The 18,771-nt window shown below is 40.3% G+C and overlaps 1 protein-coding gene across 1 annotated transcript in view; it reads right to left on the reverse strand.

Annotated features, from left to right (window-relative positions):
* myo7aa (myosin VIIAa) overlaps window positions 1-18,771 on the reverse strand; it is a gene marked incomplete at both ends in the record, with an annotated part of 99,242 nt that overhangs the window by 43,524 nt on the left and 36,947 nt on the right. Inside the window, 8 exons of the mRNA XM_083984952.1 lie at window positions 4,115-4,333; window positions 4,527-4,611; window positions 7,472-7,566; window positions 10,750-10,842; window positions 12,477-12,635; window positions 13,079-13,216; window positions 16,985-17,091; window positions 18,557-18,692. Of these exons, the coding sequence (XP_083841078.1) occupies window positions 4,115-4,333; window positions 4,527-4,611; window positions 7,472-7,566; window positions 10,750-10,842; window positions 12,477-12,635; window positions 13,079-13,216; window positions 16,985-17,091; window positions 18,557-18,692 (1,032 nt within the window). The remainder of the gene's footprint in view (window positions 1-4,114; window positions 4,334-4,526; window positions 4,612-7,471; window positions 7,567-10,749; window positions 10,843-12,476; window positions 12,636-13,078; window positions 13,217-16,984; window positions 17,092-18,556; window positions 18,693-18,771) is intronic.

The following is an 18,771-nucleotide window of genomic DNA, read 5'->3' on the forward strand; positions in this document are numbered from 1 at the left end:
GACGGTGATGTCGTGAATGCAAGCCTAATGACGGAGATCAGGAAAAGGATGGATGGAGAATGTCCTGTTGTTGTTATCTTGTGCCAACTCAAGAATGACATTTGTTCATGTGGGTATGTTAGCTCTTTTCTCCAGAGCAGAAAAAGAGGCAAATGAGATCATGAATCAACGAGAGAAAAAACAGCATGATTCGATGAGTAGTCGACTAAAGGCACAATCTGACCAAACACAACTAATCCAATGTAACTGGCAGGTCGGCTCCTGTGGCCTTTTCCACTTTGGGCTTGTTCAGACTGCAGCCCAAATCGGATCAGAATCTAATCTTATTGGCTGACAGTCCACATTACATATTGCAAGTGATCAGATCAGATCTGCTTGTGTCCATATTGCCTGTGTGTTATACACACACTATGGTAAGCAAGGAAAAAAACAAGGCGAACTGTGCTGGTTTTTGTCCCAAATCATTATGTGGAGCCATGGTGCAAATTGTCTGAAGAAAAGAGTATTTGATTTTTTTTTATTTGCAGGCTTCCATAGAGGTCAGACATTTTTACAAGCTCAGTCACCAGTATGGAAAAGCAGAATGGCTTTACCCTTCACTTCACATATAACACAGTTCATTGTGAAAAGCCATAGTATAGGTCTCTTGATTCTGTCTGTCCAGAGGATTTTAGAATTCTAATATTTTTGGAACAGCTGCTGAGACTGAACTGGTTCCGACTTTATGGTTTTTGTCCCAAATCATTATGTGGAGCCATGGTGCAAATTGTCTGAAGAAATGAGGCTGGAACTGGCTGGAATGACAGTGGAACGGGGAAATGTATGCTCCTTCTAACGACTATTATATAAAAGAGCTACAGTGAAAAAGGAAGAATTGCAACAAACTAATTTGGGACTAGTGAAGATATTTCTACTTAGCTACAGGTCAGACCCTGGACGTGGAAACATATCAAAGATATATAAGGTGTTGCAAGAACTAGAAGGAGAGGATACTGCATATATAAAGGAGAGTAACATCACGATGCAGATGGAAACATGGGAAAAATAACTTTACAACAGTGGAAGAGTGCACCCTCTCTGTCTTGGAGAGAATTTGGGTGGAAAAATGTAGTTAGGTTTTTTAGAGTTCCAGCACAAAGGACTTCTCTGGGAGGAAGTACATCTTGCGGGAGATCCTGTGGCGAGAGTAAGGCAACACATTTCCATGTGTTTTGGGACTGCCCGGTCATTTCAAAATATTGGGAAGAAATCAAACTGAACATGGAGAAAATCATGAAAATAGCGATCCCACCAGGGTTTGAGACCTGGGGCCCTAGTTTCTTAGACCAGGTGAAGTCTAAGTTCAGTGCAGCTTCGCCACGCCAACTAGGCGTGTCCAGGTCCATTTCGCAAGTTTGCTGGACAGCGCAGTCCGACTTAGACCAGCGCAAGCCCTCCCCTCGTCCCTCCCACCGGCGCAAACGGCAAAGGGGGAGGAGAGAGGGCGGGAGGGAGACAGGAGGAGGAGAAGTGGGATTAACACAGCCGATTCGGATCTTCACCAATCAAAGGAGCTCCTCTCCTCACCTTTAACTGCGCGGCGGGCGATGCGCGCTGCAAGTTTGTCATTTTATACTTTGACATGGACGGAGGAGACAGCGACGCCAGAGGCCGAACCTCTCTCAGGAGGAAACAGCTGTTTTGGTCCGGAGGTCCGAGCTCAGAGTGACCGAATAATGAGTTTACTAATATACTTAACCAGGTTTGATCTGATACACTGAGAACCGGTGCTCAGTGTAGCCTAAGAAACAACAACTAATAAACTAATAAAGAAACTCACATTTATTCATTTAAATTTATTATTCCCTGTGTAAGACAGATGAGAGGTGTACACTAATCACAACATAAACAAACATGCGGGATGAAATCAGCGTAAAGGACGCTCTCTCTCTCTCTCTGTCCTCCTCTCTCTCTCTCTCTCTCTCTCTGTCCGTCTCTTTTTTTCTCTTTTTTTTCTGTGATAGAGATGCTGAGTATAGGCTATATACTGACTATCTGATAGCGAGGCTGTTGTGGTGGACTAAGAGAGATGATGATTTGTGTTTTGTTTTTCAATACGGCTGCGTGATGCGGTAAATAAATAAATAAAGCGATCATCACAAGGGCAGAGTGGTATCTCAACACGGCAGCGACATGCAGTCATCCACCCTCAGTCCTGCTTGGGACATCCACAGCTGCTTTTCAGTGCCAGTTCGTCCCTGCTGTGTTAATTCAGGTGGAGTTTCCTTTACGCACCGACAGCCTTTGATCTCTGCTTTGATCTGACGTCAGATGTGACGGGACAATCTATATAGATATAAATTCACGTGTTGATTCCGTTAGTTGCATTAAATAGTGGTTATTGTGGATATTTATTGCATTGAAATGTGCCTGGAACTGTGGAGATCTGCCTGTGATGTCTTGGTGGCGTGTGTGCACTGCAGGTCAGTCAGCCAAACTTCCACTGCACCTGCTGCGCTCCGCGCTGCGCTGAGACTAGACCTGGTTGGAGGTGGCGAGCTTTCAGCGCAACCTCGGCGGGACATTTTCGCACAAAACTTCCACTGCACCAAGCTGAATCTGTGACGCCTCCCCCTGCTGCGCGGCCACGCCTATCTCAGCGCAGCGCGATCTACAAATCTCCCAATCTGACTTTGCGCTAGGCTGCGCTGGTCGAAACTTGCATTAGACTGGCTGCGCTACCTTGCGCCACCTGCGCTGCGCCAGGAAACTAGGGCCCCTTATGTCTGGGGCTAAGAAAACAAATATATCTATAATATATTTAATAATATATATAATATATTTAAAGGAAATGGTTGGCAAAAGACTCTCCTACAGTCGGAGATTGGATCAAGGTGGTTAAAGGGATAGTATCATTTTTTTTAAAGTGGGGTTGTATGATCTACAAATAGCCCCCTAAGTACTTTAATTGCAGTAGAAGACTCTCTGCACTCCTCCCGTTAGCAACGCCAGCCCATAGCCCTGCCCACAGATTTACAACATACAGTGTTGTGAACAGACCCAAAGAAACGGCCTATTTTCACGGCCTGAAAGAGGTTTTACCTGGAAAAAGTTCCATTGTTCGCTATAATATAATTTTTTCCAGCCCCTCAAAGTGCAGGAAAAACACCGTTTTTATTTGGACCTAAGCACACAGACAGACCTCCGTGTACGTTGTTGTCTGACCTTCTTCCTTCACGGGGACTGCCCTGGATTACTGGCACACGCCATAGCCGCACGCATTTTTTTTAAAATTATGATTATTAATATTAATATTAACGATTAATCGATAATTGATCGTTAATTTTCCCGAAGATCGATCAAAAAGATTTCTTCAAATGCCCATCCCTAGTGCAGAGAGTCTTCTACTGCAATTAAAGTACTTAGGGGCTATTTGTAGATCATACAACCCTTTAAAAAAAAAAACTATCCCTTTAAGGATATTTACATAATGGAGAAGCTAACATTCATTCTGAAGCTGGAACAAGATAAGTTTGAAAGTCAGTGGAAAGTTTGGACCAACTATCTAGCAACTGATGGGCAAGATGCTGGTTAATGTGATATCCCCCTCCCCCCCAAGTTTCTTTTTGACTCCACTCACCTGGTTCTGTTTTCTGTTTATGGTGTAGTAATTACACCATTATTAGTCAGTGCTATACATGTATGCAGCAAGCTATCTTTATTTTATTTGCTATTATTATTGTTTCAGTTACTGTTGCTTTTGTCATCCCACAACAAGCTACTGTTCAGGGAAGAAAACATGAGGGTGAATATGGGGAAGATAAACCCATTAATATTGTGGTTATTATTGTTGTTTTGTAATTATCAGTTTTCTTCAATTTTCTTTCTTTTTTTCCTTACCGTTCCTTTTCCTTTTTGACCTGTTTTCTTTCTGTGTAAGCTTTGATGATGTTTCTTTATGAGATATATATGTATGTGCTGTTTTTTTTTTGTCTTCAAATAAAAAAAGTTTAATAACAAAAAGAGCTACAGTGATTTCATGTGGAATTCAGTAAACAGATCATTAAAATAAAGTAAGTATAAGTAGGTGAATTGCAAGATGTGTACAAACGTTAGTGTAGTGTATCAGTACTACCTCTCCCTTCAGCCTCTTGTACAAGCGGCGAGCAATCATGCCTCTGGTGTAGGCCTGGACGGTGATGACAGCCCACAGCCGGTGTCTGAAGGCCTGGCGCACCAAGAAGCCCCGACACCGGCCCTGGAAGCATGTGATCCGCTGCCGGGCCACGTGATAGGACACACACAGCTTCCTGGAGCGAACCAGAGCCTGCAGACGAGAGAAGCCCGCTCGCATCTGACAGGACACAGAAAAGGAAAGGGACATGATGAGAAGGAGAAGATCATCGACCTAAACTAAAAACTAACCTTAAATGAGCTGGACTGAGCTGCCTCATGGATCACAGTCATGAGACATGACCATTTACTCTTCTGGTGAATATATTTTCTGCCTGTCTGAGATGTGGGTGTGAAACAGAGAAGCCCCTCACAGCTCCGTAGTTCTTCCGACAGTAATAGCCTCTCCATGTCTTCTGGATCAACACGGCCGACTTCCTCATCTTGAGGAAATTAGATCTGTTGGCAGGAGTCGAAATATATCTTATTCTTGATTTTTTCATTGAGAAAAACCGACAACATTAAGCGTCATTCACGAACCATTCTTAAAGGATAATTCTGGGCAAATTCAACTCGGGGCTGTATTTTCCTAACATTTAGGTGTAAAAGAAGGAATCTGAAGATTTTCAGTTTAATGTCTCCTGTTTTGCGGTAGTTGTGTCTGTCTCCGCATCGCCACGGCAGCAATGAATGGGAGCGGATTGAAGTTCCACTGCTTAGACTGTTTCCATCCCTCAAAGCCACAGACAGCGTCAGATGGAGACTCAATGGACAAATGTTTTTCCGTTTTTAATACTCTGTTAACATGGAAAGCTTGTAGGAAAAAATATGGTATCACTTCTTGTACTTCTGTGGACTCACCTATTTACCAAAATCCAGATCTGAACATTCAAACAAAGATCAACATAAGAGAATGGACAAACTCCGGTTTAATACAATTTAAAGACCTATTTAATCTGAATAGGCAATTAAAATCATTTGCTGATTTAAGAAAGGAATACAACATTTCTAATAAAGATTTTTTTAAATATTTACAAATCCGGAGTCTTGTTCATTCACTTATTAAAGCAGACAAACTGCGGTTTGTACTATTCGAGATAGAAGATATATTAATGTCCTCTGAAACAATAAAAGGGAAAATAAGTGAATTTTACAACATTCTCTCAAGAGGAGGTAAGTCATCTTTCCAGATTATAAAGAAGTCATGGGAAAAGGACTTAGAGATGGTCTTTGAAGAAAATACCTGGTTAAATATTTGTGAAAGAATACACTTTCCATTCACTAGCAACAAAATTAAGGAATCTAATTTTAAATTCATTCATAAACTATACCTAACACCAACAAAAATGCATAAAATCTCCAAGACTATCTCAGCAAAATGTCCCAGATGTAAAAGAACGGATGGGACATTTATACATATGTTTTGGGAGTGTGACCTTCTACAAAATTTTTGGAAATCAATTCACTCCTTTACACAATCTGTTTTGAAAATAAAATTTGATTTAAGTCCCAGTTTCTATTTGTTAAATGATCCATTGCATCTTCAATTAGATACGAAAAAATGCAGGATATTAATTATGATAACATACTTTGCGAAGAAATGCATACTCTTATTTTGGAAAGATGATTTCCCTCCAACTCTTAAGATTTTTACAAATCAGATTTCAGCTTTTCTACCCTTAGAAAAATTAACTTTGGAAAAACATAAATGTGGTCATATTTTTCAAGAATTTTGGTTTCCATTACTTTTAGGTCTGGAGGAATTTTCTAAAGGGCACATATGATTGGTTGAGCCCTGAATTGGTGCCCTATAGAGCAGGGCAGACCTTAATATTAAATATATGTATCTCTGTAAAATATATGCGTATGTTTGACTATGTGGATGTACAAACGTGTTGCGAGCACGCTTATGTGTATGTTGGTGCAGGTAAGCACATATAGGTGCAAATACCCACTAATGTCAGTGAAGACAGATTGCTGCTTTTTTTTTTTTTTTATTGATTTAGATTTTTGTATATTTGTTTATTTTTTGGTTTGTTTTTGTTTGTTTGTTCTGTTTGTATTTTGTTTTCTTGTCTGTCCTATATAGCTAAAATACATGGGTTTAACAAAAAAAAAGAAGAAAGAAAGAAACTGTACGAGTCACCCTATCATCGATATTGTTTCAGGATGGATATTTTTGTTGTTGTATCCTTTTTGTTAATTTATTGGAAATAAAAATATATAAAAAAAAAAAAAAAGATGGAGACTCAAACATGCACCCAGAAGTTTATTTACTTCAAGCAAGCCGACATGTTTGTAAAACTAGATCTAAATCAAAGTCTCCCAGAGTCTCGCGCAAGACCCAAGTTGCAGTGCTGGTGTGTTCAGGTGCAGTGGGAAGCTCCCGTTTGTGTCATAAACACAGGAATATCAACTCTTGACTTGCTTCAAGTAAAAAAGACTTCTCACCGCATGTTTGAGTCGCCACCTGACGCTGTCTGTGGAAAAAAAATGTGCACTTGAAGCAAGTCAAGAGTTGATATTCCTGTGTTTATGACACAAACAGGAGCTTCCCACTGCACCTGAACACACCAGCACTGCAACTTGGGTCTTGCGCGAGACTCTGGGAGACTTTGATTTAGATCTAGTTTTACAAACATGTCGGCTTGCTTGAAGTAAATAAACTTCTGGGTGCATGTTTGAGTCTCCATCTGACGCTGTCTGTGGCTTTGAGGGATGGAAACAGCCTAAGCAGCAGAACTCCAATCCGCTCCCATTCATTGCTGCCGTGGCGATGCAGGGACAGACACAACTACCGCAAAACAGGAGACATTAAACTGAACATCTTCAGATTCCTTCTTTTAGACCTAAAATGTTAGGAACATACAGCCCCCGAGTTGAATTCGCCTGGAATTGTCCTTAAAGAAGAAACGTCTTCCTAAAATTCACTCAAAAAAGTTTCAAGAAGATTTTGACATTCACCAATGTTTTCTTATTTGGGATTTGTTCTCAGCTAAAATGAAAACCAAACGAAAAAGTAAACAGCCTGAACACAGGACAGACAGAACTAGTGCAAACAGGAGCAATTAAAAAGACAATCTTCAAATACATTCTTTTAGACCTAAAATGTTAGGAAATTAGAGCCCCAGGTTGAATTTGCCTGGAATTGACCTTTAAGAAAGAATTTAAGAAAGTACTAAAAGATATTGGTGAATGAGGTCCATTGTTCTCATACGTTTTCTCAAAATCTGAAAGGTGGACAAATTGAACATGGACAAATTTACAAAGACTGGGCCAACCAGTGGCCAATAGGTATTATGGAAGTCCAGTCCCCTACCTGTCCTTGAACCCTCGCACCACCTTCTGGATCAGGATGACCTTGTCAGTGATGGCCTTGTCTCTCTCAATCTCCAGCAGCATGTCATGGTGATCCTTGACATCCAAAGAGAAAACTAATAAATACCAACCAATGAATTGTGTTTGATGTCATGAAACACAGATGAACAATTAGATTTTTTTTTATTTGCAGGCTTCCATAGAGGTCAGACATTTTTACAAGCTCAGTCACCAGTACGGAAAAGCAGAATGGCTTTACCCTTCACTTCACATATAACACAGTTCATTGTGAAAAGCCATAGTATAGGTCTCTTGATTCTGTCTGTCCAGAGGATTTTAGAATTCCAATATTTTTGGAACAGCTGCTGAGACTGAACTGGTTCCGACTTTATGGTTTTTAAGTTTACAAAACAAGTCCTACAGCAGATCCTATATTCCATCTCTTCTGGCAAAACATTGAAACAAAAAAAAAAAACCTTTATATGGGGGCATGTTTTAGAATGTTGAAAATATTTTACCAACAAAAACATTGCAGTGTTTAAGCTGTTGTGGACAAACTCTGATATTACTGAAAAAGTAATAGTGAATAATAAATAACTGGTAACACTTTACTTGAATAGGTATTCACAAGATTGACATAACACCGTCATAACCATGACATAACAGCTGTCATAAACATCAATGAATACTTATGACAGTTAAGTGTCATTCGGTAAGTTACAGTATGTCACTTTTAATGCAAAGTTGACATTGTTTGAGATGTTTTTGTTCTGACAACTTGACATTAAGACAATTTAAACTGTCATAGCAGACCTAATTGCCAAACTTTAAAAATTATGTCAAGTTCTCATAACAAGGACATCTCAAATAATGTCAACGATGCATCAAAAGTGACATAACTTACTGAATGACACTTAACGACAGCTGTCATCAGTATTCATTGATGTATATGACAGCTGTTATGTCATGGTTATGACAGTTTTATGTCAATCTTATGGATACCTATTCAAGTAAAGTGTTACCAAATAACTTGTACTGATTATCCAAATACAGGTTTGTAGCAACCAAAAACGTCATAACAGCCAATAACGTAATAATTTTGGCCATTTTAAATGTAATAAAGCCAATAATGTAATAACATGCCAATAATGTATTAAAACTTTTGAGCTAATAACGTAATAACATTTTGCCAATAATGTAATAAGTTATTACATTATTGGCTGGTTATTACGTTATTGGCCTAGTATTAAAAAAACCTTTGACAATGTAATAACTGGTGCCGATAATGTAATAATACATAGATATGACTGCAGTTCTTGGAAATAAAAGGCAGTTTTGTGCAGTTTGCTAATGGGTATAACATTATAAAAATAGGTATAGTGGATGACATAGTCGTCATATTTATTCATCCAAGATATGTATCTTTCACCTCTCTCTCTCTCTCTCTCTCTCTCTCTCACTTCTACCGTGCTTAATGATATGTTTGCAAACGGAAGAAGTAAGCATTGTAGGCTATCAACAACCTCCAAAACATAACCAAACTACAACAAAAAAAAACATCAAAATGTCAGTTTATCCAACACGGGACCTTTAAGCTCAACGTGTTGAAAAAAAAAATTCAAATAGAAAGAGAATGGTAAAACCAAATCAACTCCATTGCTCCTCCGAGCCATGCTGGGATTATCACATTTCACATGGTTTGTCTGAGGCAGGAAGTTATACATGACAAACAGCCATAAACTGGCTGCAGACACCATTCAATACACAAGTTTGGTTATGTTTTGGAGGTTGTTGATAGCCTACAATGCTTACTTCTTCCATTTGCAAACATATTATAATGTAATAACTTATTACATTATTGGCACGTTATTACATTATTGGCCTTATTACATTTAAAATGGCCAAAATTATTACATTATCGGCTGTTATTACGTTATTGGCCGTTATTACGTTTTTGGTTGCTACAAGTTTCCATCAAGATGTTGATGATTTTGATGAATGTTGATTTGTATAAGGTTCAACACCTTGATGTAAGCACTCACATTTCCTATTAGCACTACACAAAGTAACACTAAGAGGCAAGTTAGAGGCAATGTGACTTCTTCTGCACATAATTGGTAATTGGACAAGCTGAAATTTTAATAAGGATCATGCCAGTGCAACAATTTCTTTCTGAGAAGGATATGACTGTCTAAGCCAGCGTGGCAATTCATCCAGTCATTTATAATACATTTTACCCCAAACCTCAAAAGACAAACTTGGTCATTTCTTTGTCATCTTAAAGTCAGTGCCACACAAACACAAAGCTACACTTCTCGGTTTCGCCACTTCGACACAAAAACTCCTTCCATCTCTTCCTGCTGTGAACTGTCCATCTGCCCTGTGGCCGATCTGACCACATCCTGGAAGGGAAGTGTGGATACTGCCCTGCCTTCACAGCCCTGCACTTTCTACTTCCTGCCCTGCTTCCTGTCTGACTGAGCAACAAGGTCACATGTTTCTCCCCAATCACAGGAATCCAGGGAAAGCAGGACTCATCAGTTGTGATCGACGTAACACTGGATCTACAGTATTACAAACATATTTAACCATTTATTGTTTGACATTTTAGAGGAAGCAGCTTGTTTGCTTGCAGTCTAACAGCAACCGCCTCTGCTCTCTACAGTCTAATGCAGTATCTACTATTCTCGTATAGATATTTAATTAATTTAAGTAATTCATTTAGAATTACAGCTTGCAGCAATTGTGTGTATATCTTGTGCCCTCATTCTAAAATAGAAAAATATGATATCAGTGTCTTAAAGGGATAGTAGCATTTTTTTTTTTTAAAGTCCATTCACAACAATGTACATTGTAAATCTCTGGGCAGGGCTATGGGCTGGCGTTGCTAACGGGAGGAGTGCAGAGAGTCTTCTACTGCAATTAAAGTACTTAGGGGCTATTTGTAGATCATACAACCCCACTTTAAAAAGAATGCTACTATCCCTTTAACGTCTTCAGGTTTGCTAGCCATATAAAATGACCTAGCTGAAATGCTGTTACATTTTCTTGCTGTTGTTATTTCAGTTGCAGTAAGCAGTGCAATGGAAGGCTATCCTCAAAATCAGTAAGTAAAATGATCAGAGAGAAACTTAGATGTTGTGTGGTCAGCACAGCACAGAGTGCTGGTAGAGAGAAAGTGCAACCCTCTTCTACAGAAGGTATTCATGTTTGTGGTTAGATTTTAATTTGCCTGCCATGGCTGAAAATGAGTAGAATTGCCCTTGAATGCAGGAGTACCTTGAGGAAGATCTTGGTCTTTCCCATCTGCCAGTCGTCATCCCTGCCCAGCACTGCCTCAGCTATCCTCTGACACGTCCCCCTGAGGTCCTCCTGAGAGGACAAAGACATCACAGATTTTCAGTCTTCAGCCATACTTGCAGCATTCTTTTCGCGCAACTGCGACACACGCACGCACACAGGCAGGCACATACACACACACACAAATCCTAACCCTAACTCATACTGCCCTATTGTCCTGAATAGAAGGTGACCATGAGTGAAAGTTTATATTCACTTTTGTGAAATAGTTACTATAGTGGGGCAGATAAGCAAAATAATTGTGCGTTTTAATGACTAAAGCATGAAACTTTCAGCATTTCATCTACATACCCCAAGTTTAATTTCAGACGTGGAACCACTTTGGTGGCTGACCTTTAGGGGTCTTTTTCCACATTATTCTCCATTGGAAACCTATGAAAATCTGGGAAGTAAATCATTACCCATAAATTTCTTCACCATTGTGTTTAGGAAGGTGTGTAATATCATGTAATAAAATGTTGAAATTCAACTCCAGTGGGAACCCACCCGTAACCAGATTTTGCGAAAATTCCGAAATGTTAAATTTGGCCTTAAATATCTTGTGAGGGGTCAAACTAAGGGTTTTTCATGATTCTGAGTTGATCGCAAACATTAGTTTTACACCCAAAACACAAAACAGCCACACACACTTTTGGGTGTGGCTGTTGTATTGGCTGTAAAACTAATGTTTGCAATCAACTCAGAATCATGAAAAACCCCTAGTTTGACCCCTCACAAGATACTTAAGGCCAAATTTAACATTTTGGAATTTTCGCAAAATCTGGTTACGGGTACCCCAACTTTGAGTAGTTTTTTAGGGGGGTTCCCACTGGAGTTGAATTTCAACATTTTATTACATGATATTACACACCTTCCTTTTTATTTATTGATAATGATTTACTTTCCAGATTTTCATAGGTTTCCAATGGAGAATAATGTGGAAAAAGACCCCTTAAGACCCCTAAAGGTCAGCCACCAAAGTGGTTCCACGTCTGAAATTAAACCTTGGGGTATGTAGATGAAATGCTGAAAGTTTCATGCTTTAGTCATTAAAATGCAAAATTCCTTCCATATATGAGCTTATCTGCCCCACTACTAGAGGCACACTTTCATATTTGTTCTATTGGGAAAGTTTCCCTTACATATTATTAAGCCTAGGCTGCTCCTGTAAGAGAGAACACTTCCATCAAAACAATGTCAGTTCCACAGCTCAGTATTACTGATACAGTACTCTCTCCTGCTTAGTTACTAATACTGGTCAGAATTCATCTCTCAAGCTGTTATCATGTTTCAGGATGCCTTTGCAAGATCCTCTTCAATAGTTTTTATTCTTGGCTGCTCAACAGATGAACACACCACAGTCTGTTACTGCAGAGGTCATACAACATGAATCTCTCAATGGGAGTGAAAAGTCTTCATGAAGATCAAACTGGGCAAACAAATAGTTTAGTGTCATGGGACTCTGAAGAGTCCACTATGAACAGACAACTCTTTAATGCCCAGCAACATTCAATCTACAAACAACCAGGTAACACTCATACAGTACTGTTTCTACTGACCGTAAACATCCCTGCAAAAGTCATTCCCTAAGAATGAATTGCTGCTTTACATATGGACTAACAGGATCATTAAGCAATTACACAAACACACACACAGTTACACTCTACCTGTTTGTATGCTGGTTTGACTCCAGGCATGAGCACCCGGTAGCGATCAACAAACTCCACAAAGGTGTAGCGGATGGGATATCCTGCGCGGCGAATACGAATGGTCTCCATCATACCCGAGTACCTCAGCTGCCGTACACACAGCTCTCTGTCAAATAACTACGCACACAAACATGAGCGTCATTTGATGGAGGTGCCGAGAATCAATATGTGGCCTTCCACAACCCGTCAGACGTATTCATATATTCATTTTAAATATATTCAATTTGGTGGCTCCTTTGTAGTCATCTAACGTCCCATCAGATCCATCAAAGAGAAAAATCTGAAAGACCTATGGCCTAATCAATTTAATGTTTACATGGATCATCATAATTATTATTACTGACACTCTACAAAGTCACAAATCATGTAGATAACAATTTACTTTACATACAAAAAACACAATAACTGAGGAAGCAAAAACCTGAGTCAGATTAAGATGAACACACATGAGAAACTTAAACATTGCACACATCTCCAGTTTAGGACTGTGGACCCCTCACTCCTTTATACTGCTGTGAGTTGCCAATCAAGTCAGAGTGAAATAAATGGGAGACACTCACCATGGGTTTCTTGTATTCATTAGGTTTGATGCAGCGAACAAAGAAGGGTTGACAGACTCCCAGAGTCCTCATCAGTAGCTCCAGAGATCTCTTAAACTGACTGCTCAGAGTGGGCGAGCGCTTCCTGGTCTCTGCTCCCTACACACACACACACACACACACACACACACAAAGTGACAGTGCAGAAACAATGAGGACCGTCATGTCTCTTCCTGAGCACTGACTAACCTTTTTTTCCTTTTTCTCTGTCCCTAAAAAAGAAGTCTTTGTCTGGTTGATGCAGCACTTCCAAATGTCAGTTAAAGGAACAGTCATAGCAACAAAGGGCGCTTTCACACCTAATAATCTGGACCAAGGTCCGGACTTAATTTTTTTTATGTTACATTGTTTCCATATAGTCCAGTAAAGTTCGCTTTCACACTGCTATTATGCCAGCGGACTAAAGGATCTACCTACGTCATGACGTCATTACCCGCAAGGGCTGCGCCTGCTTAGAATTGTCAGTGATTGGCTTGTGGATGAGCGGTCTGACGTTAGCGCATAAAAAGTGCTCTGAAAAAAAAAAAGTGTAAAAAATAAAAAAAATAGTGCTGGAAAGCACGCTGTGGTTTGTAATCGCAGTGCAGAAGAGTGAGTTTGGAGCTGATGAAAGGAGAGAAAAAAGAGGGTTGTGCCGCGGCGAAAATGCTCTCATTGATGAGAGCGGCAGCGATCAGCGATCAGCTGTTTTGTGTAGTGGAGGGGAACACACACACACACGCTATGCGTGCACACACACGCGATCCTCCTGTCAGATGCGGCTGCATCTCTCCAGGTCACTTGTGTGTGTGAGTGTGAGAGAAATAAAAGCTCTGACTTGCTGGGGCAGACGTTGTTTGGTGTCACCCGCTGATAAATATCCGTCTTTTTCAGACTTTTTTCGACAGAAAAAAATATATTCGGGTCAATAAAAAATAGGCTATATAAAAAAATGCATGTATCGTTTGGGGATTTATATTAAACACTCTAGGCTACTGTTTAATTCCGTGTAAACGTTTACAAATGTACACTGACACACCCATCCCTCTGACCAAATCTGGATATAATATTTGATCTCCTCTACGCAAGTGTCGCTGCGGCTCATCTTTCCTTTTTTTCTGTTATTTACTTTTTTCGGCACGAGCGAGCGAGACGGGCGAATCTGACGTGACTTCCTGTATTTGGTCTGATAGTTCGAACCTTCCAAAAAATGCTTTCACACTACGCAGCATCGGACCTTGGTCCAGGATAGTCCGGACCGAGACCACCTCCTGAGGCTGGACCAAAGACTCGGTCTTTAGTCCGGACCGCGGTCCGGGGGAGCTTTCACACCTGTCAATTTGATCCGAACTATCTGGAAAGTCCGGACCAAACGAGGTAGGTGTGAAAGCCCCCAAAGACAGGTAAGGTTAGGAGTGAAAGTCACATTCTTAAAGGGATAGTTCACCCAAAACTCAAATTTCACTCATTATCTACTCCCCCTCATGTGGACTAAGGGCTGGGAGAATTTTCAGAGTCCTCCGTGCCTTCTCTGAGTTACGGGGGGGTCCGCGCAGCAGTATTTGTCCATATAGATAGATATCACGTGACGTCACACAGCGGTCGCAGCCGGTCACAGCGCCATCTTGGGTACCGACTTCCAAAGGCAGTCTATGGGCTGTGACCTAATACATCCATGGCTGTGACATCAAATCTCACAAAAATAGTGGATAAACCTTTTTTTATTACATGGCTCTATTGAATGTCGTATTCCGATAATTTATTGATATTTCTGATATTTATTTACATCTTGATTTTGCATTTAACAGTCTGTTATTCCTGTTTAACAGATCGTTGCTAAGTAAAATACACCGTTGCTAGGGACGCCGCTCTGACAGACGTACAGTACGTTCACGTTGCTTTCGTGAATTGTAAACAAACAGACGCCCCCTTGGTTTTAGCGTCCAGCACTTTAGCAGCTAATTCAACAGCAGTGATGGATAACTGTACCGGAGAGGCTCAACATGAGCTTCATTTGAGGAATAAACGGCAGCTTTTACCTGACGGGAGACCGACGCCTGAGCTACGGTAGCTAACAGCTAGCAGCTAACAGCTAGCAGGTTTTACCTACTTTTTCCTCTCTCCCTCCCTCTCTTTCTTATACAGGCACACACACAGCCCAGGTTGTCTGTCACATCTGTTGTAAACCTTGTAATAACAGCTTGTTGAGTACAGTTAACACTATTGTTGCTTCGGTTTGAGTGTGGATTAATTGTTAATGGTTTGTTTAATGTGAGTGGTGGTCATCGCGTCCTGATGAGTTGGGTTTTAATAACAGCTGATAACGTAACTGTGTAGATGGCATGGATTGTGATGAGAAGGTGTTGCACATATTTTAAGACTTATCTGTGCAAACCATTGTGCAAAACCTGTTTGTTGTGACTTTTTGCGTAATAAGATGATTTGCCGAATTCTTCTTCCTGCAGCCTTTTGTCTCAATGACGATGGCAAAATGTCCAGATATTTTATTACTTTATGAAAATAAATGTCTGTGAGTTAAAAAGAAGTTGGCTACGCATTTCTGATTTGATTTGGCTTTTCGTGTATTTGGTTTAACACATAAGTAACAGGTTGAGAGAGAGAGAGAGAGAGAGAGAGAGAGAGAGAGAGAGAGAGACGAGGAGAGAGAGAGAGAGGTCCACTGGGTGAGCTAGATTAACTTTTAACAGGAGAGATAGCGGCGCACCGCGCTGTCAAAGCTCGTCTCAGCAGAAACGGTGTGTGCTATCAAGGCAAGGCCATCAAAATGAGAAATATCCATATCCAAACTACATCATGCAGCAGTCATTTCTGGTCAGAGAGGATGTGGCTGCACTGAGCTGAATAGAGGTTAACTCAGTGTTCGGTACCCAGCATGGCGGCGGCCAGGTGGACCGCATCGTGACGTCACCCTACTGATAAGTATTTATAATGGTCGTGAATGGTGCTCACTTTTCTTCGTCCAAAAAGACACACCAAAAAACATCCAAATACCTCCATACTGCTCGTATGTAATGTCCCTCTTGTATTGAAGCCCCGACATGAGAAATTGTTCCACCGGTCAGTGCAAATCATGTGAGATTTGCACTGACACAGGAAGAGCAGTGAACTGAGACACTGGGAGCTTCCGCTACAAACAAGCTTAAAATATAGACTTATTTAATTTTTTTCTGAACAATTTCTCATGTCGGGGCTTCAATACTAGAGGGACATTACAGACGAGCACTATGGAGGTATTTGGATGTTTTTTGGTGTGTCTTTTTGGACGAAGAAAATTCAAATTAATTTTCAAAGAAACTTGTAATACAAAACATTTTACATTCCATAGATACTTTCATTGTGTAAAGTTTCATTATGATAGGAGTAAAGGAAAAAAAATAACCCTATTGGGGTGTATTGTTTTCTGGCCCTATTGGCACCATATAGTAAATCAATCTTGGATTGATGAGAATTAAACATATTTCTCCAACTAGGATTTCTTAGGACTTTTAGTATGTGTTTCTGGACACCTCATAGAAATGATGTATGGTGAAAAACATTCTATTACAATTAGTCTGTCGTAAAATGCTATTTTGCCTGGACTAAATACAAAAAATTAAAGCAGATATCCATTCCTTGCCAAAATTAGGATGGCCCATGAGTGCAGGCAGTCATCAAGCGTCTGAATTTGTTTTGCAGGAGGGGGAAATACAACAATTTTGATGTGAAGATATTCAAATAATGATTTTTGGATATGAATTTAGTTTATATTGAAGGATAAATAAGCAATTGGGGGATACAGGATTAAAGCTAGGAAAATACATTTTTCATTTCAAAGGGAAAATACTAAAAGCACCAATTTAAAATTTTGTGTGTGCGTGTTCTTATTACCATAGCAACATCAGCTTGAAAGATTTGTTTGATGAACTTGTTCTTGGAGGAGTGAACCAGCTGGATAATGTCACCGTATAAAGTGTCTCTGTTCTTCTCCAGGAAACCTGCAGGACACATACACACAGCGTCACAATGTGCACAGTGCAGAGAATAGTATGAGAAGCCCCTTGAGAAAAAATTCAGACTTGCTCTCACACACACTACTATACTAGTATGTGTGAGAGAGTTTGAAACGGAAGTGAGTTAAAATTCTCAGTTTCTGATTGGTTCTTTGCAAGACCGCAGGAACTAGGAACTTCGACGGAAAATCGACTTTTTTTTGTGCCTCGGCTTAAGTCGGATCGTCTTACGTCGGATCTCCGGCGCAGGGAAGCCTCCATGGCTGGCAGCGGTGGCCGTGTTTCCAGAGACCAGCGGACCAAGCCGGCCGACTGAGTCTGACAGCGGAGGAAAAAGAACCGAGGATGGGCCACTTCGCTTTCACCCCGTGTGGGAAAGCGAAACGGTCTCGTCGTATCAGTAATGCACTACAATGCAATGGGGATAGGCTGAGCATCTGAGCAAAGAAAACAGTAACTATTTTAGTCTAGTTGAAGTCAATGAAAACTGCTGATATACATCCAGACATGGAAAATGCCACTGACTGATTGAAATACACATCTCAACATGGCATGTTGTTCTCAACAACACTGTAGGGATGCCGTTACAAGAACTTTGACCGATTAATAGTCTACTATCTATTAATTTTTTTAAATTAGCTCTTTATGTCGTCAACTTATGGGGGCGTGTCGACACCAGGTAGTTATGCAGTGCAGTCCCCATGAAGGAAGGTCAGACAACAAACTCCTACACAGACGTCTGCATGTGCGTCACCTGTAAGTAGGGTTGCCAACTTTCTGAAATGAAAACAAGGGGCTGGGAGCACTGGACATCACATCATTTTTAAAAGTTTTATTATTATCATTTTATTATCGCTCTAATAAAACAGTTTTGTTTTTTGTTTTTTTACTACATTACTGTTACCTTGTAAACCTTAAATATGATTAACTTTAAAGGGATAGTAGCATTTGTTTTAAAGTGGGGTTGTATGATCTACAAATAGCCCCTAAGTACTTTAATTGCAGTAGAAGACTCTCTGCACTCCTCCCGTTAGCAACGCCAGCCCATAGCCCTGCCCAGAGATTTACAACATACAGTGTTGTGAACAGACCCAAAAAAAAAGGCCTATTTTCACGACCTAAAAGAGGTTTTACCTGAAAAAAAATACACAGTTCCATTGTTCGCTATAATATAATTTTTTCCAGCCCTTCAAAGTGCAGGAAAAACGCAGTTTTTATTAGGACCTAACCAACTCACATATCCCTCCGCCCAGGGTTAGCACCCGCCGATCAGCAGTTGGTTAGGTCCAAATAAAATCTGCGTTTTTCCTGCACTTTGAGGGGCTGGAAGTACCAAAGAAATCTAATACTCAAGTAAAGTACATATCCTCTGGATATGTACTTAAGTACAGTACGCAGGTAAATTTACTCCGTTACTGTCCAGTCCACCACTGTTTAAAGGAACACTAACCTCTTGTTTCATAGTAAACCACTCCGGCAAAGTGCTGGATGCCAAACTGAGTCTCATAGTTGTTCTTTGGAGGGATGTAATTTGTGTTGAGTTTGTGCTGAAAGTTCAGCTTGTTGAGCATGGTGGTGTCTGTGCCCTGCAGACAACACAAAGGTAGAAACATAAGTATACATGTGTGTATCTATTTTCATTGAAATTGCAATTAAAGCGTAATT

The sequence above is a fragment of the Trachurus trachurus genome, assembly GCF_905171665.1.
Source record: "Trachurus trachurus genome assembly, chromosome: 13".
NCBI classification, from domain to species: domain Eukaryota; kingdom Metazoa; phylum Chordata; class Actinopteri; order Carangiformes; family Carangidae; genus Trachurus; species Trachurus trachurus.